Source organism: Lactuca saligna, chromosome 1, assembly GCF_052625555.1.
Source record: "Lactuca saligna cultivar CGN05327 chromosome 1, ASM5262555v1, whole genome shotgun sequence".
In the NCBI taxonomy this organism is placed as follows: domain Eukaryota; kingdom Viridiplantae; phylum Streptophyta; class Magnoliopsida; order Asterales; family Asteraceae; genus Lactuca; species Lactuca saligna.
Genome location: NC_136417.1, coordinates 29,224,318 through 29,250,191, shown reverse-complemented (window position 1 = coordinate 29,250,191; position 25,874 = coordinate 29,224,318). Strand labels below are relative to the sequence as shown.

At 34.6% G+C, this 25,874-nt stretch overlaps 2 protein-coding genes and 1 non-coding gene across 6 annotated transcripts; all 3 read right to left on the bottom strand.

Annotated features, from left to right (window-relative positions):
• Positions 1 to 3,793: 3,793 nt before the first annotated feature.
• On the bottom strand, positions 3,794 to 7,821 carry LOC145030373 (nuclear poly(A) polymerase 4-like). 4 transcript variants are annotated; one of them, XM_078978756.1, is made up of 14 exons: positions 7,686 to 7,821; positions 7,240 to 7,599; positions 7,077 to 7,154; positions 6,817 to 6,924; positions 6,549 to 6,611; positions 6,292 to 6,453; positions 6,052 to 6,165; positions 5,913 to 5,975; positions 5,480 to 5,809; positions 5,228 to 5,392; positions 4,704 to 5,159; positions 4,378 to 4,454; positions 4,226 to 4,293; positions 3,794 to 4,146 (listed from the first exon to the last, which is right to left on the bottom strand). In XM_078978756.1, exons 2-13 carry the CDS (start codon positions 7,348 to 7,350, stop codon positions 4,269 to 4,271), a joined length of 1,752 nt encoding a protein of 583 aa, XP_078834882.1. In that variant the 5' UTR covers positions 7,351 to 7,599; positions 7,686 to 7,821; the 3' UTR covers positions 3,794 to 4,146; positions 4,226 to 4,268. The 4 variants fall into 4 exon arrangements, 3 of the variants coding, with proteins under 3 accessions (XP_078834882.1, XP_078834877.1, XP_078834886.1); XM_078978751.1 differs by having other exon boundaries at positions 7,240 to 7,802; XM_078978760.1 differs by having other exon boundaries at positions 4,719 to 5,159; positions 7,240 to 7,801.
• A 10,046-nt stretch (positions 7,822 to 17,867) lies between these two features.
• LOC145028066 (small nucleolar RNA snoR135) lies at positions 17,868 to 18,018 on the bottom strand. The gene has a single exon (XR_013675822.1). It is a non-coding gene; the product is annotated as a small nucleolar RNA snoR135 (small nucleolar RNA).
• A 2,110-nt stretch (positions 18,019 to 20,128) lies between these two features.
• On the bottom strand, positions 20,129 to 24,733 carry LOC145030364 (NADP-dependent malic enzyme, chloroplastic). The gene is made up of 19 exons (XM_078978742.1): positions 24,535 to 24,733; positions 24,082 to 24,371; positions 23,534 to 23,654; positions 23,354 to 23,428; positions 23,139 to 23,290; positions 22,968 to 23,073; positions 22,801 to 22,866; positions 22,629 to 22,724; positions 22,382 to 22,537; positions 22,195 to 22,293; positions 22,053 to 22,100; positions 21,914 to 21,967; positions 21,713 to 21,811; positions 21,358 to 21,447; positions 21,199 to 21,276; positions 21,014 to 21,088; positions 20,837 to 20,927; positions 20,590 to 20,718; positions 20,129 to 20,472 (listed from the first exon to the last, which is right to left on the bottom strand). Exons 1-19 carry the CDS (start codon positions 24,562 to 24,564, stop codon positions 20,384 to 20,386), a joined length of 1,944 nt encoding a protein of 647 aa, XP_078834868.1. The 5' UTR covers positions 24,565 to 24,733; the 3' UTR covers positions 20,129 to 20,383.
• Between the last annotated feature and the right edge of the window lie 1,141 nt (positions 24,734 to 25,874).

The following is a 25,874-nucleotide window of genomic DNA, read 5'->3' as shown; positions in this document are numbered from 1 at the left end:
TAGAATTAAAGTGTGGCATAAGGTCTTTTTAATCCCAAAGTGATCAAGGAGCATTGTGGAAGTAGGTCAATAATGAAATCTTCAACATAACTACGTGAGTAACATTTACGTGAATGATCTCTTTAACAATATATAATGTTTATATATATGTATATTTTGAGAAGAAAGCTAAAATTGTCAAATGTGGCTTAGGTATTAAAACTCATTGGATGGTAACATTGAAAGATGGATATTATTTAAGAATAGTAGTGCATCCACGAGGGATTGTATGGAGCTGTAGACGAGATATGTATGCCTACATTATTTTGTTGATACGTATTATAGGTCACATATAGGTGCGTAAACATCTGAGCGACCAATGGAACTGTAACATCCCAAAACCACGATAAAAATTTTCATTTTTCAATTTAAGTAAAATCATTGTTTCAATCAAAACCCAAGTCATAAGAACACAAGTATCAAATACAAATATCCCAAAGTTAGTGTATCATAAAATCTCCAAAATATATCACTGAAAGATGTGTACGATCACGCCTTCGCCTTTCCCCAATCATCAGAAGTACCTGAAACATAACACATAAACTGTACGCCAAAGCTTAGTGAGTTTCCCCCAAAATACCATCAAACTCAACAAATATCAGTATACATGTTGGGTCCACATTCATCGGAGTGGATTACCCATGAGCCCATAGCATGAGTCTGGCTTTTCTACCTAGCCCACAGCTTATATCGGGCTTGCTCCCAGGTTTGTTGGCTTCCACACAGATCAATGTTGCCTCAACCTACCCATATTATCTCGAAATATGCAACAGATAGACATATAACAAAAAACAAATAAACATATAACCAGCAACAGATAACCAAGCAGATCTACAGATCACTACAACATAACAACATCCTATATATCAGGATACATCATACAACCTAGTGGGCCAACCTTTATGCCTTCGACCTACGAGTACAGTGAGGAAAGCTCACTTCACAGTTTGAAAAGATAGATAAACGAATCACTGCTCCGAATACTGCCTCTACTGATCACCTATACATATAATATGGACTCAAGCTCCAATCTACTACTCAAAATACCCCGAATAACCTAAAGTCAAACTTAGTCAAAGTCAACTATCAACGCCAAAGTCATCTCCGGCTAGTTCCGATGTCGTGGCCTTCCTTAGCCATGTTGTGGCCACAAGACGGGCCTTAGCCCATTCGCCACGTCGTGGCGACCTAAGGTCACATTGTGGGCACTGGGTTCCAAACAACTTAATTGGTTAAGCTACTTTCTTCAATTCTAAGAGCTCCAAAGCTCAGATCTGGTCTATTCCATTGTCTAAATGGATAAAGTTTCCAACTTTATCCTTTAAGACCTTCCAGGAGGTAAATATCTCACCCTAGGTCCAAAATGGGGGGTGAAAATACATCATGGCTTAATCATTAAGCACTTAATCTTGAAGATCTCACGACCCACGATTCTATAAGGGTTTCTACTACCAAAACTATCATAAATGTCCATGATTTTCAGACATGCATGTCTAATGCATGTCTTGAACTCTTATTAGGTAAAATATAAGGGTTTGTGACCAAGATTCCATGCATGAAACCGAAGCTCACTTATAACTCAGATCTAAGGCACCAAATACTCTAAGTTGCATGGATATTCATAAAGTTGCAAGCTTTATGAGATCTCACCACTCAAATCCATAAAGACATGAAGAAAAGGGACAAAACCAAGAGATCTAACAACGCAGCAAGGAAAATGTTGGATCTTAGACACTCACCAAGGTCTAAGAAATGTGCCAACTGAAGTAGATGATGCTTGCCAAGTAAATTGTCACACCAAGGGATTCCTTCTTCAAAAATCACCAAAAAGCACAAAGAATGAGTTCACGATTGCAATGGAGGCTAGGGTTAGGGTTTTTGGGGCTTGAGAGTTACGGAGGCTGAAGATGGGTAACCCTAGCCTCCCCATTTTCCTTTAAATACCCAAAAATTAGGGTTTTCACGACAGAGGGTCGTCATGTCGTGATTAATAGATGCCACGTCGTAGGGGTCATTAAATGGTCCACGAAACTTCCAGCATCGTCACGTCGTGGGATGCCTTTACCATGACGTGGTCACTCCCAAAATTCAAAATACATTAAAACTAAGTACCACCAAAAATTCGGATGTTACAGGAACCCACTCCATGGCAGGTCATATGGTAGGTTAATCGTTGAGCACTAGCAATATTTTGGGTGTGCTAAGGTTTGAACCATTGACCTCCTATGTAGAATGATACACCTCAACTACTAGGAGTGGGGGTCATTAAATGATCCACGAAACTAAACCACGTCGTGGGGGTCACTATATGATCCACGAAACTTCCAGCATCGCCACGTCGTGGAATGCCTTCACCACGATCTGGTCACTCCCAAAATTCAAAATACATTAAAACTAAATACCACCAAGAATCCGGATGTTACTGGAGCCCGCTCCATGGCATGTCATATGAGAGGTTAATCGTGGAGCACTAGCAATATGTTAGGTGTGCTAAGGTTTGAACCGTTGACCTCCTATGTAGAATGATACACCTCAACTACTAGGCTCCGATCATAGGGGCATGTGGATGTATGATTGTCCACATGTATTGATTTCTAGTAGGGAAAGGATTAATAGTTATGTGCAAGGGAGTGTCAAAAGTGTCTACCAAAGGATTAAGGTAACACTTATAGAATATCTAAACGATACTACCTAGAGATATGGGCACTACTCATGTGGATATTTGTGTTAGTTATCTGGTGGTGTGGATAATTTACTTGGGAAGTTTTGGGAAATATTTTGGAATCGATAATTTAGTAATTGGGATGGTTCACTTAGGAAGATATTGGAAGTGACTATCAAATGATGGAAATGGTTCTCTTGGGGTGATTTGAGAAAGATATTGCAAGTGACTATTTAGCGACGATGATACTTCACTTGATAGTAAATAGGATATGAATGAGTAGTTAAGCCTATCTATAGGATGTCCATGAGATAATTATATGGGATATGTGAATGAGTAATTGTGTTTGTATATATAAAATAGATGTATCCTTGGTTGTTGATGAAGGTTTGTGATTGTGTAGTGATACACTTAAATATATTGCTTTATTTATATTTGTATAACATAATAATGTTGTTTGAATGTGAGATTAAACATTGTTAGTTGTTTACATTAAGATGTATGTAAATATATTGTGGTGGAATGTGGGGGAAGCAATAGATGTTACCTACTAAAATTTATAGGGAAGATTGTTGCGTTGTTCACATCAAGACTAGATGGCATATGAAGATCATTGTATTGATAAGTAGTATAGCATCCGACTCATGTCATATTTATTTGATGTACTTATAAAATTTTGGTGTATAACGATTTAACTCATGTATGTCCTTATTTGTCTTAGAACTACACCTTATGTAGATGTGATTTTTACAATTACAAAAATAATAAGTATATTCTGATAACAAAATTTGGGTATTGTAGCGGGTGTGAACTTTTTGTTAGTGGGCAAAGTAACCCAACATTATCACATTGCATGCAAATTGACAATAAAGATAGATTGAACCAAAGCCTAACTTATCAACGTCATATTGCTAATTTATCTTTATTTAGGTATGATTTGACCAATTTAAATAGTAAAATGTTTGGTTAAACCAGCAGGTTTGTCTTGACGACTCCACAAAGCAAAAATCAACCAAACATTAACCATGAAAATAAAAAATAAAAACTAAACCTTATTTTAAAGTTTAAACTTCACATAATCGACCAAAATGATGATGCAAAAAAAGGCTTGTGCCATTTCAACGCAATTGAAGATTTACAATCTTTGAAACCAACTTACAACACCAAAATACCCAAAAGAAAAACAAACACAACACCCTCATCAACATCAACATATCCCCACCTGACCTTGACCTCCTCCTTTAAAGCTTAAACACACCCTAAAAACAAATCTCCACTAGTCGTTTCAAGATAACTAATCTAGATGACAAGATTGACACCACTAATCAACAAGATTGACTCTTAACCACCCCACCCAACCCCCAACTCCACCTAATAACCCAACCCACTAAAACCCTAAAACTTCTTCCAACTCCAGAAAGCTTGCTTCATTTGATTTTGATTTGCTTGCAACACACAAAACCATCATGTCTCTTTGTGAAATAACACAAGTGAAAGCCTGTTAACACCAACCATATTACTTACCATAGCATAACTGCTGCTTTCTCATCCTCTTTAATCTTCTCTCTCAAGCTGTTGATGTCACATCATACCTGTAAAACAGAAACCACCATACCATGTTCACAAGGGTAGAAACGGAAATATTTGAAAAAAAAAAAAAAAAAGTTGAAGCTCGCCTCATAATCGAGTTCTGGTCCATGTCCATGTCGCCACTGCCTCTAGAGTTTAGTTCCATCCCATGTTCATCATTTGGCTTCACAAAAGAAAAAAACAACCAAAAAAAAATATTAGATCTATTAAACAAAAACAAGTCAAAACATAACATTAGATTCTATAGTCCTGATTAAAAGAAACCAAAGAAGAAAAGGCTTCCTGAATAACGGAAACCAAACAGAAAAAGCCCTTGTCCTCTTCTTGGCCTCACAACAAACTGCAAATAATTTTTGTTTTCAAAATATCCATACACAAAAACAAAAAAAAATTTTAAAACCAAAACCAAAACCTCAGCTTCAAACACCTGGATTTTATCATTATCTACAGAATCAGAACAATGGCTGAGTGGACTCATTGACTGTCTTTTTAGCGAAGGACTATCTTGCTTCACAGGGGTACATTCGTCTTTTCTCTTTCTACAAACTTCACCATTCTCAATATTTGAAACCCTTGTGGTTCTGGTGCGTTTATAACCATGTGGAAACACGTATAAAGGGATCTGCTTTCTCCTGACATGAGACACGTATATCTCCATTCCATGTCTCCAACACATGTACATGTTCACTGAATGTCTAAACTCTTCAACTGTGCCACGAATGTCAAACTGTTGACCTTCTTGAATTGCTTCACCTTGTTTCCTTTGTAATCCCATAAAGAAAGCTCCATGTGATAACTGGCTTGAAGGATCAATGTATTCATGAGGGTATGGATGACATTGCAGCTTTCCATGAGTGTCTCTCTCAATCTGTTGACACAAAAATAGGTCAATTTGGGTTTATATTATTTGGGAGGGTAAAATCGTAAAAACATTACCATCAAGGTCAACTGCCTGAGACGAGACTCAACCCAACCTTTCCAAGCACGTAAATCATCTGGATTGTTAGCAATAATATCAACCTGTAGATAATTCTTGTAGCTCTCGAAGAACATATATGGTTCAAACAACATAGGCCATTGTGCTTTATTGACTTCTATCTCCTACAGAACAAATGGTAACATATATTATCCAACTCAAAACCATTTTTTTTAAAAACATGAATAACAAAAGTATTTTGAAATTCTTACCTCACATATCTGGTTCCCAAATTGAAACTGCTCAGTCATAACACGTAGTGTGCTAATGGAGACATTGTAACTAGAATTCATACAAGGGTAGGCTGGGGTTATAATTGGCATGTGGTGAGTTTTGTCTTTAGGGTTTTTTCGTGGGTCCCACACAGTAAATCCAAGCTCAGCCTCTTGTATTGAACATAGCATAACTGGATTTGGCCATCTCCATTGTGTATAAACCCTGAAAAATCTAGACACCAGCATACTAGGTATAGCATTTGGATAAAATTGACAAACCCGTGCAACAAGAAGAGCCCAATTTACACCACCAAGAAATCCTGTCACCTAAATAATATATGTAAAAAAAATGTTACCCATGAAAAGTTGACTTATATGGTATTATTATGTGGTCAAAGAAAAGAAAAAAAAAAAAAAAAAAAAGACTTACATTTGAATAAACACCACGCCTTTTGGCCCAAAATTTTAAGCATCGAAGTGTTGTACGAAAATGCTAACAAGAGAAAAGAAAAGATCAAATTTGGGAAATTATGTGAAAAAAGTTGGAATTTTGAAGGAAAGACAATCACCTCAACGTTTGGAACATGTTTAAGAATTTGATCAGCAACCCTGCAGCCATTAAGGCTACGAACTGTAGGTTCATCGACATTATATAACACGGAAACATCGGAAATGTCCAAGTCCTGTTGAAAATTAGATTCTATGTAAAAAATCAAGAGTTTATGGTGTCAAAATCAGAAAATTAGGGAGGAAAGTTTCGATTGTGGTATCAGGAATCTCATGTGGATCACATAATTGAAGAGACTTACATCTGGGACGACTAAACGAGAAATGCTAGCATAAAGAAGATCAATAGATATCCCTTCAAACTTAAATTTCATAACAGGTACATGGGCATCTGGAACTGGTTGAAGTTCAGTAACTTCTTCCATATTTGTTAAAATATCATGCAAAACAAAGAAGAAATCTTCCTAAAATATAAAGAAAAAAAGATGAAGTGATGTCAGAAATCTATGTATATGAACGACCCTTATATCTTCAACTGGATTTACATAAATCGACTCACATTTCGGTTCACATAAGATGGCCCCACACACAAGGTGTCAATGTCTGCCCCAGGACCATGAACCTACCACCAAAGTTTGGAAACAAGACTACAAATTACTAATTTTATCTTTTACAAAAAGCAAGATTTAATATCTTTAAGCCTATGAGAAAAAATGGACACCACTAAGACTCGTTTCCATTGTGTCAAAGTTTGCGTCTTGAAACTTTTGCATGATAACATGAAACACAATAAGCAAAAGACAAAGTTTGTAAATACTATATCTCACCCCAAGCCGATAAGAACCAAAAGTAAATATGACAGCATTTGCATCCTCAACCATTTGTTCTGTGTACCCTCGAAGGCGTGTGAGTTGCTTCACCCAATCAATTACAATCTATACCAAATAAAGTCACAGAACATAGTCAAATCGCATTATGTAACCTTTAGTAAACCATTTGATACCATATGTGAAAACCAGTTGATCACATATTCTACTTCCACTTGAAGAAATGTCAGAAAATTTTGAGCAAGAGTAGTCGCAAGAACCTGCTTGATTCGACCAAGAACATTCTCCCTCTTAGCTGCTTCTTCTTGACTTTCGTAAAGTCCAGCATCTACCAAAAACTTAAAGAGCCCAACAAAATCGAAACTAGTTAAGTTGTAAGAGTCCGCAAAGAAAAAATTACCCAAAGTCAAAACCAAACCCTACCTTGTTCAACTTTTTAGTTCTGAGTATATCGGCCTCTGATGGCCCCGCTAGAGACAAAGGTTTGGTAACACCGTGCTGCCTCGGTGAAGGTAAAGCGTCCGCACCCACCATTACAAAGTCAATTTATGACCAAAAAGATCGAAGAACTAAGAATCGACAGAAACCCTAATAGAGACACAATCGATCAAGGTTTTTGTAGGTTTTCAAGCTCAACGCTGAAATTGCATCCAAAATTGGAAACTTGGAACTGATGTATTAGAAGAGCCCGCATAAAATACTGAAATTAGAGAAACGCATGGAGAATTGGGGTTTGATCGAGAGCGTATGGGGTTAGGGTTAAAAGGGAAAGGGACGGTGGATCTGAAGAGAAGAATGAAGGAACCAATAAGAGATTCAAACCCTTAAATAATAAATACGCGAAGAGATGATTTTAGGGTGGATTTAACCTGGTGATTTTGGGGATATGGAGAAGAGGGAGATTTGAGGGGAATGGCGATGGCGGGCGTTCGCTCTGTCTCGCACTTCAACTTGTTGTCGTATATTTTATCTTTTAGTTTAAGATTTAAGATACAATGAAACCAAATTTTATCAAAGTGATTATTGTTGCAAGGGCATGTGAATTCAATGGATATGACCCAAAATCGGATATAAGATTCGATGAAAACAGTTTGATTATGATTTAAAAATCGGTTGTTATAAAAGACTATATATCTAAAATAACAATTTTTAATTTTAAAAGGAAATAAATCTTGATGTTTTAAACTGAATTTAGCCAAATTAAACCCACAAATAACATCACTAATTTAGTTGGACTCTATTGTAAATGTAATTTCAAATATTACTTTTATTATGGTAAATAAGTTAAAAAGATATATTCATGCATTTTTATTGTGATCGTTATCTATTTTTTTTATTATGATCTTGTTTTTTTAAAAAGGTTCTAAATCTCATTAATAACATCAGAGGCCAAATGGCTACTTTAACCCTGTTGATCAATGGATTTTTACATAAAACATTAAATATTTTATTCATGGTTTTATTATATGATTGGACTATGTTATATGACTTGATGGTATTATAAGATTATAAGGGGGTGTTTGGATTGATGTAATGTTGAGTAATGGAATTGAATTATACTGTAATTGTATTGTGAATGAATTGAATTATGTTTTACATTTGGCTGCTAAATTTTGAGTTGTAATTGAAATCCATTTCTGTGTCTTTTTTCTGTTTGGATTGTTGGTCTGATGAAGGAATTAGAATGGAATTATGTCAAATGACAATATGCAATACCCGATTTCGAATCGTTTCATTATCCGGGGTTATGACCCAGTGATCAGTTATTAATAAGGCTTTGGGCCTTGGGGGAAGAGAGAATTAGCCCTTTTTGGATGTGGGTTTTATAGATTAGGTGACCCGAGTGTTTGTTTGTGTTTCGAAGCCCAATTGTATAACCATAAATTGGCATGATTGGCCTTTATGAATTTTGGGTTTAAGTTTGGGAAGTTCTCAGGCAAAGGATAGTTGATAGAAGTGTAGAGCTTCTCATTACCTTTTATGTGGATATAAAGAACGTCGAAAATAGATTTAGAACGAAGAAGTTATGACCGATTGAAATTGAAGTGTTTTGGAGTTTTGGCTAGCACACATCACGTAGTGGATGAATGGATCACGGATGCCATTTAAGTACGTCGGGCGTACTAAGGAGTACGCGGGGCGTACCCCCTTCCGTTAGAAACCCTAATTTTTGGGGTTTTGCCCCTATTTAAGCATCATTATATCATTCCTTTGGACATTTTAGACCAACCTCCATCCCTTTTAGCCTGATATTGAAACCCTAGAGTTTTTTAGTGAGTTTTGGAGCTTGGAATAGTGTTTTGTGGTGGTTTGTGAAGTAAAAAAAGAAGAGGAACACTTGGAGGAGTGGCTTGAGCTTGAAGATCTAGGATCTTCTACTCATTTGCAAGCATTTTGAGGTAAAAAGCTCTCACATTGATGGTCTTTGATGTTAGATCTAGTTTTTACTGCATTTTGTGCACTTTTGGAGGCTTTTGATTTAAATGTGGGCTTTTTATCTACTCAAGAAGTAATGAATGTTAGATCTTAGCTCAATTTAGTCCCCATTTTCATAAAAATGCTAGCTTTATGGAGTATTATGGTTCATGCATGTATTAAGTCCTTTGTTTAACTCTTTTTGAGGTTTTAAGCCGCATTAAGCCATGCATGTAAGTAAAGTTGTCAACTTTACGTGATAAGTCATCTATAGGAATCGGATCTGAGAGTTTGGAGCAAGGGCTTAAGTGATAAGCCATGCATGGTGTTTTGGGGAGTACAATTGGCGTGCCTATATGATATGCTGCACGTATTGGCCCTGAAGTACGCTAAGCGTACATACGCTTAGCGTACATACGCTTAGCGTACTTAGCAAGTAGGCTTTTGGGCTTTGTGTTCACGATTTGGGCCATGCTTTGGACTTTTACGGTTTAGGCTTTGTTGGGCTAGACTTTTGCTTTTGGGATTTTGCTAGTATATTGGACTTTCTTGGGTTAGGTTCATGATGATGATTTTTCTTGGGCTCAATTTGTGTAACATCCATAAAAATTCATGAAAATTTTAAATTTTTTCAACATCCAAAAATCATTGTTTATTACAAAAAAAATTCAAAATAGTTTCATATCAGAGTATCCCAGAAAACAAAATCTTAAAATGTGAGGAGGTGCACGATCACGCATTCGCCTTCCCGCGATCATCTGAAGTACCTGAAAAAAATTCAAAACTGTAAGCCCGAAGCTTGGTGAGATCCCGTAAAATACACGCACAACAATAACACACATATAATAACAACATACTATAGGCTCAATCAACCATCAGGTTGGAATGCCCCAGGCCCTCAACTATCAGGTTGGAATGCCAACATACTATGGGTCCAATCATCCCTGCGATGGTATACCCTAGGCCCACAACCATCGGATTGGAATACCCACATACTATGAGTCCAATCATCATCGAGATAAAATACTCTCGGCCTACAACCATCGGGTTGGAATGCCCCGGTCTGTTGGCTCTCGCACAAAGCAGATAAGCATCATCCACCAATCAATCATATGCACATATATCAGATAATCACATAACAATTTACAGAAAGACAAACTGATCTACATATCACTAAGCATAACAACATCCTATCTACTAGGATACCAATCTAACTGATCATAACCATATATAAACATCCTATCTACTAGGATTCAGATCTAACAGATCACACTAACAATAAAGCAAGATAACAATCCAAAGGGTCGGCCTTGGTGCCTTCGACCCTTGAGTATAGTGAGGAAAAGTCACCTAACAATTAGTGTTGAACTCGACTGAAAGTCCCGACCGTTGTCTCACCTAAAATCCTGAACTATCCAAAATAACGAATACTAAGTCAACAATTGGGATATCAATATTGACCAAGGGTCCCACATATGGTAATAGTCCATTTTGTCTTTTCTCTAATTTGGGTAAAGGTCCAATACCAAATCCATGGTCCAAAAGTCCACATATACAAGGCCCATCATTGGCCCAATTTTCCTAATTTATCCGAACTCTTTAATTGGGCCTCATTTTAAGATCCATTACCAAAACTGGCCCAAAATACACCTATTCAGAAAGTCCAACAAGGCCCAAGCCAAACTGATCCAAAGGCGGCCCAAACCCGAAGCCCAATTAGTCAAAAGCCCAATAGAGGGCGTACGCGGGGAGTACTCCTCCGGTACCCCAGGCGTACTCTATCTTTCGTTGACCACCATCGGGGTGGTTGACTAAGTACGTTGGGCATCTAGAATTTATGCGGGGCATACGCAAGTTTTACCAAAACTCTAATAAGTGCTTAATGGCTTAAGCACTTTAGTCCAAATTCTAGATCCATCAACCAAATGTGTCTTAGAACCATAAAGTCTCAAACTTTAAGACTTTAGACGTCCAGATTAATACATGGTCTTAACCCATTAAGACATTTCTACTACATGCATCGGACACTTTTAGCCATTAGGACATCATTTTTATCACTTGGGACCCTCCTATGTTCTGAAAGGATAACTTTGTTGGGTTTTGAGCATAACATCATTCCTATGGTGTACATGCAACTTTAATTGCTTTGGATCTAGGTTTTTCTAATTTCAACATACAACTATGAATACCAGAGCAATAACCCTATGACTAGCATACATGTATCAAAAATTACATATGATTTGGGTTAGAATATTTACCTCTCTTTTTATGTAGCAATAACAAGTTTCATCCTTCTTGATCTTGATTTCTGAAAGCCTAGTACCGCAAGTGTTGCACCTCTAATGGAGTTACAAACATCCAATGCAAGGATGATGACCTGGGAGAGAAGGATTTATACTCAAAAACTCTCACAATAAGCCTCAACTCGCCGAGTAACCCCGTCGACTCATCGAGTTCAACGATCTCCGAGTCCCATCTTGTCCAACTCACTGAGTCACCACTCAACTCACCAATCTAAGTCTTAACCAGAAAAGGTTGAGGTTCTGAGATCCAACTCGTCGAGTCCAAGAACAGACTCACCAAGTCCACGACAATCTTCAACAGACTCGTCGAGTTGTTCTTCAACTCGTCGAGTTCCTGCCTATCTTCATGTGACTCGCCGAGTCCACCCATGTGACTCGCCGAGTAGCTTCAGTTCTTAATCCATATAGTGGCTTTTCGAGCCATGCAGGGGCTCCAAACTGTAGATCCTCTTCTAAGGCCCATCCTACACGTAAAGTTGCAAACTTTACGTGAAAGCAAGGAGCTATAGGCTTAAAACACTCTAGGGCAAGGGTTTGAGACAAGCATGCTTGACCAACACACCAAAGATTGATACTTATGGGTTTCTGGGCCAAGACAACCCTAGATCCAAAGTTCTCTTTGCTCACAAAGGCACAATACATGAATTGGCCTTGGAAATGGCCCAAAATGATAAAATCTAACTAGGAAAAGGAATCTAAATGAATAACAGCCAAGGTATGAGCTCCATACCTTCCAATGATCTGAAATAGCACACCAACTCAGAGCCCACTGCCACTTCTTGAATTACCCAAGGTTCCTTTCTTCCTTTTTGCTTCTAAGCACCCAAATGGCAAAGAAAGCTTGAGAGTGCTATAATGGAGGCTTAGAGTTTCGAGGTAAGGTAAAAGGAGTGATGGAGGCTGGGGTGAAGGCTTGAAATGATGCTTAAATAGGGCACCAAGCCCGAAAATCAGGGTTTCCCAACCCAGACCTGACTCGTCGAGTCAGTCCCTCCAACTCAGCAAGTCAGTCACTTAAATCCCGACACGGAACCCACTCCAACTCGTCGAGTTCACCTATGGACTCGACGAGTTGACCACTTTGACTTAGAGTTTTCCTTTCCTTTCTTAGTCTTTCTGATTCTGAGTGTTACATTAAGCTTCCTTCCTTTTCGTCGATCCTATAAAACATTAAAATGCAATCTTATCCAATGCCCCTTTCTCTTGGCAATAGAAACATATGGACTCTTTGGGAATGACACATGGGACTATCTCAAAAATTATCTTTCTCTTATGATCAAACTTTTCGACCTTGGCCAATTTCTCTCCTTAGGAGGAGAAACCATTTCTGGACTATCACCTTTGTCATCACCAATGTCCATGGAAATTTTGGATGTAGATCTTCCAAACGAATTTGCTTGATCAATGCGCCAAAGCATTGTTGCTTCAGCAACAATTAGCAAATATGTCAGATCAATAAAGGTCACGTTGTTGTCAATCACATAGTGGTCTTCAACAAACTGACTATATGACTTGGGCAGTGACTGAAGAACCAAGTCAACAGATAACTTCCTTGGGAAAACGACACCCAACATCCTTAGTCTATCAATGTGTGACTTCATCTTCAAGACGTGTGCACACACGGACCTTCCATCTTGGTGTTTGCTTACCAATAGAGCTTGAGTAACATTGAACTTTGCAATTTTATGGGTTAGCATCAAATTCACCTTTTCCTAAAGTAATTAAGATTGAGAATTTATAAAAGCATTTAGTTACTTTATAATTCATTATACTTTTAATGAAGATTTAGTGTCCTATCCTACCCGTTCGACTAACGACCCTCCACTAGTCAAGAGTGCGTTGGGTAAGAGTGGATACCCAATGACGGTAATTTTACAGGACGCTTCTTTAAACACCCTTTATAGACCAGCTTCGTGAATGAGGTCTACTAACGGTAAGACTGACATTTCTATATATATATATATATATATATATATATATATATATATATATATATATATATATATATATATATATATATATATAAACTTTTAATCTTATATAGTATAAGGGTGTATTTTAAACTTTTAAAATAGTAAGTGGTTTAATCCTTTAATAAATTAAAATTTTAATTCAATTAAATTAAACCATATTATGGATATATTAATTATTTTTTAATTAAACACTTAATTAATCTTATTAATAAAATCCTTGATGGTGTATTTTAAATTATTCAGAATGCAAGGGTTTAACTATTTAAATTTCTAAAATCAAAACTTTTAAATTCAAATTTAAACTATAAAACCAAAAGGTTGTAATTTGAAACTATTCAAAAATACTAGGTTAAATATATGAATCAAAATAATATTATATTATCCAAATTTAACCATATCTTCAATTTTGATAAGGATATCAAGTTACCAACAAGAAAATTCAATTTTAGGCAATAAAAACGAGTTATGGTGATTATCTAAATCAAAATCTGATCAGAAAATCTTAATTTTAGGTTACAGACGAGTCAACTAGTCGAGTTGGGCTCTAAACTCGTCGAGTTCTACATTGAACTCGTCAAGTTCCCTGGTCAGACAACACATTTCGATTTTCTATAACTTTGAACAATTCACTATTGCATCTATTCAATCGAAAAACATCTTAGGCTTTGATACTACTAAAGGGGTATGAGCATATCTACAATCCAATGTGATCATGCAACCCTAATTGCTTTAGATCTAAGTTTTTCTATATTGAACATACAAATATGAACACCAAAGCAATGAACCCTAGATGTAGTATATACAATTCACATATATATATATATATATATATATATATATATATATATATATATATATATATATATATATTAGGGTTTGATGATTACCTCACTTGTTATATTGTAATAACAAGATAATCTTTGAAGTCCTTGACTCTTGGAAGCTTAGTGTCCCAAGTGTTGCACCTCTAATGGAGTCACAAACACTCGATGCAAATGATGAAGAAGGATAGAGGTGAAAATTAGCTAAGGCAACTCTTAGAATCACCTAGGGGCCGAAATCCTTAAGGCAAGATTTTCAGGTGGAAACCTTAATTTCCTTGCTAGGCCTTAAGCAGTCCATGGACATCCATAAAAGAAGCCTTTGATGATTTCTAGAGGGCCTCCTATAGATTTTGTCCAGTCCTCCCATAGGAGTCCATCAGTCAACTTTGCAACTATCAATAATTTGCAAAACTAGTCCCTCTATTATTAATTAGTTCCTTTAATTCCAAAATTAATATCAAATTAATTTCTGATTAGTTACTAATTAATAATATGATTTACAAATAATATATTAATCTTATAATATATTAATAAAATCATTTTAAGTACCAATTTATTATTCATATAATAAATCATACTCGCTCTATCCACTAGTCATCCTATCAAGTTGCATGAGTTAAGACAACCCAACAGGATCATGCTACAAATCAAATCAACTGCATATTAAATATAGTTATGAGCTTAGACACTCAATCCAACAAAATATTCACTAGAAAAAGTAAAGAAAACCAGAACACCAATAAAATTACAACATTAAGAATAATGATAAATTGTCCCAAAATGAGTAGCAAAAATATGATCCTTGTATTCGCATTTCACTTAAAATATCGATCAATTAAATCCAAAAAAACGATCGCTGAAACAATAAAGAAAAAAATATTACTCCCTCATGAAGTAATAAGATGATAGGTTTTATATGTTACAAAAATCATGTGACGGAAAATAACTTAACTCTTAAGTTCGTATGCAACCTAATTGAATTTATGTTTTCACTACTGAAAGTTGTAATCTATGAATATCAAAGAACCTTATAGAAACCTTAGTTCGATCGAAATTCATAAGAGGGTTAGGGTATACATACCTTTTAATTATTCTTGTAAATAACCAATGAAATCCTTTTTCAAAAGCTCTTGGAAGCAAACACCAGAAATCTTGTGTTTTTGATTGTTCACACCCAAACCCTAGCAACTAAGTAAACTTGAAGAGAAAAAGGAGATGGATGATTTTCGGCTATTCTCTTGAGGAGAGGAGTGGCCAAAAATATGAAGGTTTAGAGTCCTATTTATAGCTGCACTAGGAAACTCTAATTTGAATATAAATACTATTATTTCAAATTATGTAATTATCTTTAAGAGATATTCTAGAAATTCTAGAATATGCCTTAAAAACCGTCCACTGGGAAGGCTTTGGAACCCGTGTGCTTGTAACTTAAGTCGTTGCATTTTTAATTAATCCCCAAATTAATTCAAATTAATTTTTGACTAATTTTTAATTAAATAATATTATTTTAATTAATATATTATTCTTATAATATATTAATAAATTATTTATTGCTATTTATTAATCATATAATAAATCAATAAATCAGTCTTTATCTCCATTTTTATAAAATTCATTATATTCAATTACTAGGTTTGAGGGCAAATCCAAAAAGGCTTTACTAACAATTTAAGTATATAACAATTTAACTATTGGCTTAAACATATAATCCAACATAGGAAACACAATATCTAGACATGATACGATATAACATGACATGATATTGTATGTCATTCCAGCTCAATGTTCCACCCACATAGGTTGGATAGATGCAAATGTGCTCCTCCCTTAATAAACAAAAAATTAGTCCTAGAAAGCCTATGCAGACGAAGAAACATATAAAAACATCATAAAATTTGATATAGAAACGTGAACTAGTTATAGAAAGATTTGTTTAAAAAATATCTGCAACAGTTGAACTCAACTTTCCATTGAAATCACTTCACCATAGGCAGTTGGCTCTTCTGTACCACCAAAAGCTACCGGCACATCACCATTCAACAAAATCACAAACATTGTATTTGCAGTTTTGTTTCTTGTGAAAATTAAATAACCAGTTGTTAGACAAAAAGTGTCAAATGAAGATGTTTTTTGCATCAAATCATATAAATTAACATTAGTTCTTGTAGCACTTGCAATCAAGTTTAACCTGGTTCCTCGATTTTTAAAGAGTTGCTTATATTCCACAACAAGGATTAGTGGGTTGGAATGAAAACATCTTACAAATAGGTAACAACAATCCAATATTTGGAAAACCTAATAAAACAAATGAGGGTGGAACAAAACAACTACTTCAACAAACTGTTTGGAGAGCAGTATTTTAGGAGCAGTAATAAGTACACGATTGATTAGGAAACTTCCTAAGTAATAATGAGACATGCTGATTGAGCAGTATTTTAGGAGCAGTAAGTTGGTGAAGATTTTCAATGTTGGCATCTTTTTCCCATAAGCTTTCAGATAATTTTCAACCGGTTATTCATTCCAAGTTAAACATAAGATACATGAGAATGAGAGCCTCTTTGCTAGTTTATCTTATGCGAGCCGATCAAATCATCCATTTTCTCACAGTTTACGCGAAATTAGTGATAAGCAAAATAAAAATTATTATACAACCTCATTTTATATAGACAAATAAATAGAATTTTGAAATACAAATAATCAAAGTAAATAGAAAAGTTCAAATTTAGTCCAATCTTTGTCAAAAAATTCAGGGTTTAAGTCCTAAAAAACATGTTTCTATGTGACTTTGATTTCTAATATATGTATATGTTTCGATGTGGGTTTTGTTTATTTCCTTTACTTACCCTATTGTCACTTAAACTTTCATCCCCAGTAGTTTTCATATTCACAACCTAGTTACCGGTTCTATGATTTCATTTTAATTTTCTTTATTTTCGAAAAGATCACGAAATGTTCATGGATAAACATTGTAATTAAGAATTACAAGGGTTCAGAGTTCAGTCTTTTTTCGTATTAAAAAATGTTGAAAGTTTTTTTCTTCTTCATATTTTCACCAACAATCCTAAATTGAATCTAAAGATTATAATTTTCCAAGCTCCAAATTAGAAGTTTGTTATATCCACGAATAAACTTTATTATAAAAAAATACAGGGAAAAATATAATTCAGTCCTTGAAAAAGTTATAAAAGTCTACGGTTCGGAAAATACTTGTTTTTTTGATGGACACGTAATTTTTGTAAAAGTTTAAAAATTTTCGATAAAGCATTTGAAATCTATGGCTAATTTGATAATTTTTCAATTTTTTAAAGAAAAACATAAACTATTTTCTATAAAAAAAATAAATAAATAAAAAATAACATCGATGTTGCATCAAAGTCACTCTAGAAAAATTAAACAAAAAATTGATTTCAGAGACAGTGAATGATTCAAAGTTTATGAAAAACTAAGCAACTAGTTAAAAACAATAAAATCATTATATGATTTTCCGATGAAAATGTTAACAATCTTGAAAGAAAACAAGAAAAAAAAAGTAGATAAAATGTGGAGAAAATGATTGTTGAAGATTCCAATGGAGATAATTGGAACACAACTGCCCACCTTCTCCTTGTCAAATTAGTATCGCATGGGAACTCTTTCGAGCAAAGTGCACTGATTAAGCACAACGCCGATACACACTATCCCTGCTTGATTTTCAATTATATCGATCACAAATTACAAACTTCAACAAACAGATTTCACGCAAAAACAATAGGGATAATTCATATACATACAATAAATGACCGAAACCCGAAATAGAAACAGAGATATTCACAGATCGATCGACTGTGTCAATACCTGAGAATTGCGTTGGTGGATGAGTTACGGCGGTGAATGAATATATAGACGTGGGAAGTAGGTTTGATTTGCTCGACGCTCGTATCCTTCGGCCTTTGATAAAAATGATAACCACTTGGCCCATTATACAGTTTAATGGACTATATTCGTTTGGATCTATCTCGAGACTAAATTTGACTTTGATGACCAAAATAAAGCCTCAACTTCTAGTTCTAGTGTTTAATAAAAGTTTTTATTGTTGTAAAACACAAAAGATGATGATTAAAAGAGCATTTTATACGAACTCTTACTTCTAAAGGTTTATTAAAATAAGGAAGGAACTCAATATTTGTAAAAAAATTTATTTGATAAATATCAAAGAGTTTCTTATCCTTTTAGTTTTCATAAAAGACCACATTTTGTAAATACATCAAAAGAATTTTTGTATGACAACTCCTAATTTTTAATTTTATTTCTAATCATCACCAAAGTATTTCAAAATATGTTTCCCAATGCTCGATTCCTCCAATGTTTAACTTTGGAGTGGCATGATGTTCTTAAAAAAACTACTCTTATTTTTTATTGGGTTATAAAAATATATTTTAAAAAAGAAAATTATTCTCTCATCAACGACCCACCAATGTCTAGACTTTGAATATAAGACATTTAAAGACTTTTTTCATATATGGTATTAGAAGAAAATAACGTTAAAAATGTTGTGTATGATAACGATTAGTCCATAATGATATAATACATATCAAAGTATTTAAAAATGATTTTCGGTTCAAAATAGTCATTCTTCATTGATCGTTGGTGCTCAAACTTTTGTTATGTGTTATTTTTCGGTCACATGGATATATATTTATTTGATTAAGCATAAATCTAAAAGATGTTCAAAGATCTCTAAAACAAAGACAAGAGTCAACCGACCAAAATGATAAAGATTCTCAAATCCAATAGAGATAGTGAGCATCTTTGTCAAAAGTCTAACGATCATCTAAGGAATTCGTCTCACATCTATCTCCACCATGGACACCACCATAAAAGATGTAGTTTGATCTTGTTCGTTATGAGTTGTACTATGATTCCAAACAGTTTATGGAATTGTACCATCAAGAATGTTATAAAAGTCCTTGACCTCTAAAATATGAAGTGAGGATATTCTGTCACTTGCATATTCTAAATATGGGGTTGTGAGACTTACATTCGTTTGAAACTTTCAATAAGTTAGAACCCAAATCAAAGAGATGTTACCTAGTTGGATATCCTTAGGAGTGACAAAAATATGTGAAGCCGACTAATCCGTTCCTGTATAAGACAAATAGGATTGAGTTTAATCGGGTCCAAAATTGAAATCAGGTTGGCCTGGTCAACCCGAATAACCTGAAATATTTATAAGGTTTGGTTTCGGGTATATAAAATTCCATTTTATTGGGTATGGATTAATCCGATTAACCCATTTAAGTTTATACTAAATAAGTTCTTCATGTTTGTATTGTACAAGTTGTTAAGCTAAATGATGAATGATATCCTTCTCAATTTGACATACACGCTACAATGTTAATTTTAACTAGAAACTTGACTAACCCAAACCTTAATAGGTTTAAGGTCAAAAAGTTTTAAGAAAAAACTCAACTAACCCGAAGGTTAAACGAGATCGGGTCGACCCAATTAACAACCCTAGATATCTTGCTAGATCTTTTAGGTATTTGTTTTGCAAACCTTTGGAGAATAAAGTCTTTATTTCTCCAAGAGCATGAACGGAGATAAAATTAAAAATGATGATCAACAGCTTTTGAAACAAGAATCCTCTGCATTTCTTGAATGCTGCCCAACTTGGGGACGGGTTTTAGACCAACGGTGGATCTTGGTTGGTTATATGAAAATAAGTTGGCATGAACAAACCATTGTATTTGTAGAGGAATAACTAGTTCTTAATGGATTATACAAAGTAAGACAATATAATATGACTGTGGGGCAGTAATTAACAACACCAATTCAGATCTCACTTATATCTTGTGTTGATGGAGAACAATAACAAAAACAACAGACACAGACACCCACCGCGACACATACCGGTATACCCCTAATATTACAACAGAACAAACCTAACATACCATAAGAAAAGAAAAGAAAAGAAAAGAAAACGAAATAGCCTCTAAAAACAAAACAGCTACTACCAGTGTCCAACTTTAGTCTCACCCACTCACATTGAGTACGTATGTAATGTTAATGGTATCTAACGATAGCTGCGATACTTGGGGCTATACATGCAACTCTCTGCATATGCCACAAGATCTTCTGGTTGAGGAAGACGACTCGCCAGACCTACAAACCAAACCAAACCAAACCATCATTTCCGGTTAATTTTTACTTCTTAGTTGTTGCATGTGTTTTGTTTAACTTTAACAAAATATATATCACAAACAAAAAAAGGTCTCTCACCGAGTTCATATGCTTTGGCTGCCACCCTGGCTGCAATATGAGCGGAAATCTTGCGGATGTTGGTGAACGGAGGGTATATCAGTCCATTGTCAAAATGCTCCTGTGTAACCTGTTCCGCCAGCGCCTCAGCTGTTTGTTTTACAACAAAACATAACATTCCTTTTTTTAGTAAATGACTAAAATACCCTTTCATAGACAGACAAACATGAATTACATACACACAACTGTAGTGTTGAACTGAACTTACAGGCGGCTAAAAGCATGTCGTCGTGAACACGGATTGCACCGGAAATTATCAACCCCAGACCAAATCCAGGGAAAATGTAGGCGTTGTTGGACTGGAACAGGTCAACTTTTTGTAATTTTTTTTTTTTTTTTAAAACTATTAACAGATACTAATTTGAAGGTTGTATAAGATACCTACCTGCCCAGATACGTACACCTTTCCGTTATATTCAACGGGACCAAATGGACTCCCACTTGCAAAAATAGCCCGACCCTGTCATAACAAAAATACAAATATATAAAAGAAAGAATAATATTTATATTATATTATATTGTTGGTATGCAGGTAGAACTAAGGATTAATAGGAGGTCATTCATACGAACCTCACTCCAGGTGTAAGCTTGTTCAGCAGTACATTCAGATTGTGAAGTTGGGTTGGAAAGAGCAAGAATAATAGGTTTCTGCAAAACCAAAATCAAATTGTCAACTTTTCATTTATTATTATTTTTATTGATAGGACTTAGTAGTAGAACAGAAAATACCTTGTTAAACGAGGACATTGCTTCGATAATTTCTTTGGTAAATGTCTGTCCTGCCCCTGATGATCCAATCAACACCGTTGGCCTAATCGACTGATATCACCACAAGTGAAACGACCATCATTTTGGATTGTATATATTATTCATAATAATTGCTCAAATGTTATAAGTGTTAAATGCGAGAAATAACAATTTACATTTCTATGATTTGTTAATTGTAGCATCCTACTTTCAATTTTTCCTTTTACAACCTCCTAAACCGATTCTTTAAGAAAAATTAAATGGTTACTTTAGTAACATTTTTGTATTCATGTTTATACTATTTATAATATGTAATTACCAAAGAGAAAAGTCAGACCTTGACTACATCCAAGAAGTCGTTAACAGGTTCATGATCATGGGCCCAGGGTTTCTTGAAATGTTGAAGTGAATCCAGACGCGATTTAACAATTAAACCCTACAAAACCAAAATCATACAAACAATTAATTATGTCTATGTTTATATTTATGTTTATGCAAGTAAAAAGAGATGATGTAATCTTTTCAGACTTATTAGTACCTTAGAGTCCACAAGGAAAACCTTCTTGCGTGTCTCTTCTAAAGGAACATTTGTCTGCATAATTATATAAAACATCCATCATCATTCTCAAATTTTTCTTTCATTTTTTATTAAAATGTGTAGATATATTCATTCTAACCTGCTTTGATATCTCAAGAGCTATAAGTTCAGCAATGCCTGTGCCAGCCTGCATTAACATAAACAAAAGCTTACAATTCAGAAAATAATAATAATAATAATAAAAGGATACAAATTAAGTAGGTGGAAGATAAATTGTGAACCTCTCCAGCTCCAAGGAATAGAAATCTATGGTCTGCCAATGTCCCACCAACTAACTTTAGAGCAGAAATAAGCCCTGCAAGTACCACTGATGCTGTCCCCTGAAAAACAAATAACAAAATATATATATATATTTAAAATAAAAAGCATTAAAAAAAGTTTCAATTATTTAAACTCTATTTTTGTTACCTGTATATCGTCATTAAAAACAAGATGGGTGGTGCTATACTTTGCAAGAAGATCAAACGCGTTGTGGTTAGCAAAATCTTCAAACTGAATGAGAACTTTTTCCCCATAATTTTGCTTCACAGCTGTCATGAACTCGTTCATAAGTTCGCTATACTCCTGTTTTTAAAAAAAAAAAAAAAATTAAAATAAAGTGGGTGAACCAACAAACAAAATAGCATAATTATAAGATATGAAAAAATTAGCTAACCTTCCCACTTGCTCTTCTTTGCCTTAAACCAATGTAGAATTCATCATTCAACATCTTTTCATTGTTTGTGCCAACATCAATGGTTACAGGCAAACACTGCATAAATTTACAATTTTAATATTTGTATTATTTATGATATTATTTTAATATTACTATTCTGGAATATACTTACAGCAGAAGGACGAATTCCTCCTAAAGCTGTATAAAGTGAGAGCTTTCCTACAGGTATCCCCATTCCCTATTAACCATTTACATAAAATAATCATAATAAGTCAGTCATTAAGTCAAAGAAAGATAATTAAATTAACATCAGTAACTTATCAGAAAGAAGTTGCTTACCTGGCAACCAAGGTCTCCTAGGCCTAAGATTCGCTCACCATCAGTGACAACTATAACTTGAATTTTTTTCTGAGGCCAATTCTTCAATATCTCAAGAATCTTCCCCCTATGAAAATAATTATTAGCTATTTTGGATCAATGAAACATAAAATAGTTTCAATGAACACCCACTTGTCCTTCAAACTAATAAAAAGACCCTGCGGGTTCTTGAAAATGCTCCCATATTTTTGGCATGCTTCTCCAACAGTTGGAGTGTATACAATTGGGAGAAGCTCCTCAACATTTTCAATTAATAACTTGTAAAACAGCCTCTCATTTCTCTCCTGCAAAACAACCATTTGTTACAGAGGGACTTGATATTGCCAATCAATTTCCACATGCTTTACCTGAAGATCCATCATGGCCTGATAACGTTGCAGAGGGACTTGATATTGACGCATGTTATGCATCATCTTTTTTACCTGTATGAATGTATATTCACATCATTATCAATTTGAATCTGAATCTTTTCCAAGCATCAGCAAATTAAAGATTATAAAAAACACAATCAAAACATATAAAAATACCTGAAGATCATGATTGACAACAACCGGGGGAAGAAGACCACGTAGGTAATGGGCATCTCGCTCTTTCTCAGTAAAGGCCAGACCTTTGTTGTGGTGTGGGTCTCGCAACAATGAATACCCACTACCAAAAAAAAAAAAAAAAGTTACTCACAGTTTATAAGTTATAATTATAAGACATCTCGCTATTTATCAAAAATATATATTTCAAAATTGTTGGTGGAGGATATAATCGAATAAAAAACAGATATGGAAACATGTGTTCGTGTGCGTAAAGAACGTAGGGAACTTGCCAAAATTAAAGTGCTATTTTTTTTTAACGAACCAGGGTCTGATTTTGTATTCGTATCTAGATGACGATGTATTACACTAGCACACATAATTATGTGTGCGTGTGTGTAAAGAAAGTACAATAAAGTATTTGAAGGGCATGAAATGGAAAGAATAAGAACGGCATAGGAATCATCGATTTTTTTTTTTTAAATATTTGATTAGATGTGAATATAAACAGGTGGATGAAGATCGGAATCAGGATCAGGATCGGTGGTTACCTCGCAACAGAAACAGACCAAGGAGTGATGAAATGATCCTCGGTGGCGCTATCTTCACCGTACACGTCTTCAACACCACCACCGACGATCGCAGTCTGTTGTTTCGAGTCAGACTCGGCGACTTCAACTGCCACCGGAGCATTTACCTCCTTAGCAGCGTTATCCAGTGAAACGCCGACGTTTCTCTCCGGTCGACCATTAGCGTTCACTACAGCTACCACCATAGGACGCCTCGCCGGCAATATCAAGGACTGCGATTGCGTCCTCGAAACCCCAGAAATGGAGTTCTTCTACAAAATCAAATCGATAAGCACATTACAAACAAGACCGATTCAACAAAAACGTTGATCTAAACTTCCAAACGCACTATGTTCAGATTAACCGATCCCGGTCAGGATATTTGCATGTAGATATGTGAAAATCGAATAAATTGAAAAGGGATTGAAGAATTACCAGAAAAGAGGAACCATTCAAGGACATCATGGCGAGAGAGAAGAGTGTATTGGCAAAATCTCTCGTCCTCTCTCCCTCTCTAATGTCCTCTCTGTTATTTCTATCAGGGGTTTTGTCCGCAAAAGCAATTATTTGTCAAGCTTTGGCTGTAACTTATAATGCTCCGCACCCTGCCTTTAACCCCAAAGAGTTGTAGGCTTATAGCTCATCTACTTATAAATACTTTGCAACAAGGCAATTGGATGTAAATTACTAAATTATGAGATTGGTAATCTGATTTTGATTTTGATTTTGATTTTTTAATCTTTAAATATCATAATAAATTTATTTAATAAAGAGAAAACTAAAAGTCGTATTTAGCAACTAGCTTAGGGTGTTTTAGATTATAACTTTTATGTTTTTTTATGTAGTTTTATAATTTTTAAAAATTCATAACTATTTTTATTACACACTGTTACCTATATAAAATGCTGTTGTTGACTTGTTGTCCAGCATACCCTAAAATTTATTACTTTCCCTATTTTTTTGGCTATATTGTTTCAACTTTGTCATTAATCCTATCTGGAAGAAATAAACTATTGAAACTGTAAATAATTATCGGATGCTTATAAATAGATGGAATTATACTTAATATAGAAAAATAAATTATGCTCATCTAAATTTAAGTTTTACAATTATATAAAATTTATTTTTATAATTTTAATAATTCTATAGATAATTCAAATGTGTTTTTCTCCGGCTTAATTTTATTGAATCTAACAAGAGTTTAGAAAATAAAATAAAATGACAATCTTATTTGGGGGTGTTGTTATGATTCAAGTTAGTTTAAATAGATTTTTCCATAAAAAAATAGCAAATACCCAAACTTAATTATAGTTCGATTGATTGGTTTTAGTCCGAATCGATGACAAAGTTTCGGTGAACAACGATGAGAAAGTTTCCAGATAGAACAAAGAAATTGGAGCAAAAGATAGGGGAGAAGAGTCATGCAATTCCCAACATCAAAAAACACATATGGGAATAGCACGTATCAATAGGATAAACAATGAAGATGGAAGGATCGATAAAGCCTGAGCCGCCGATGGAGTTTAACCGACGTCGAATAATCCAATCAACTTATGACGTTACTATTCATAAGTCTGTTCATAAGTCGATTCCCTTTTAATTATATATATATATATATATATATATATATATATATATATATATATATATATATATATATATATAAACTACATATTATAACAACTTCAAATTACATTTCAGATTACATATCATACCATCAAATTACATAAAATGAACCACATCAATTACATACCATACTAGCTTCATAACAATTT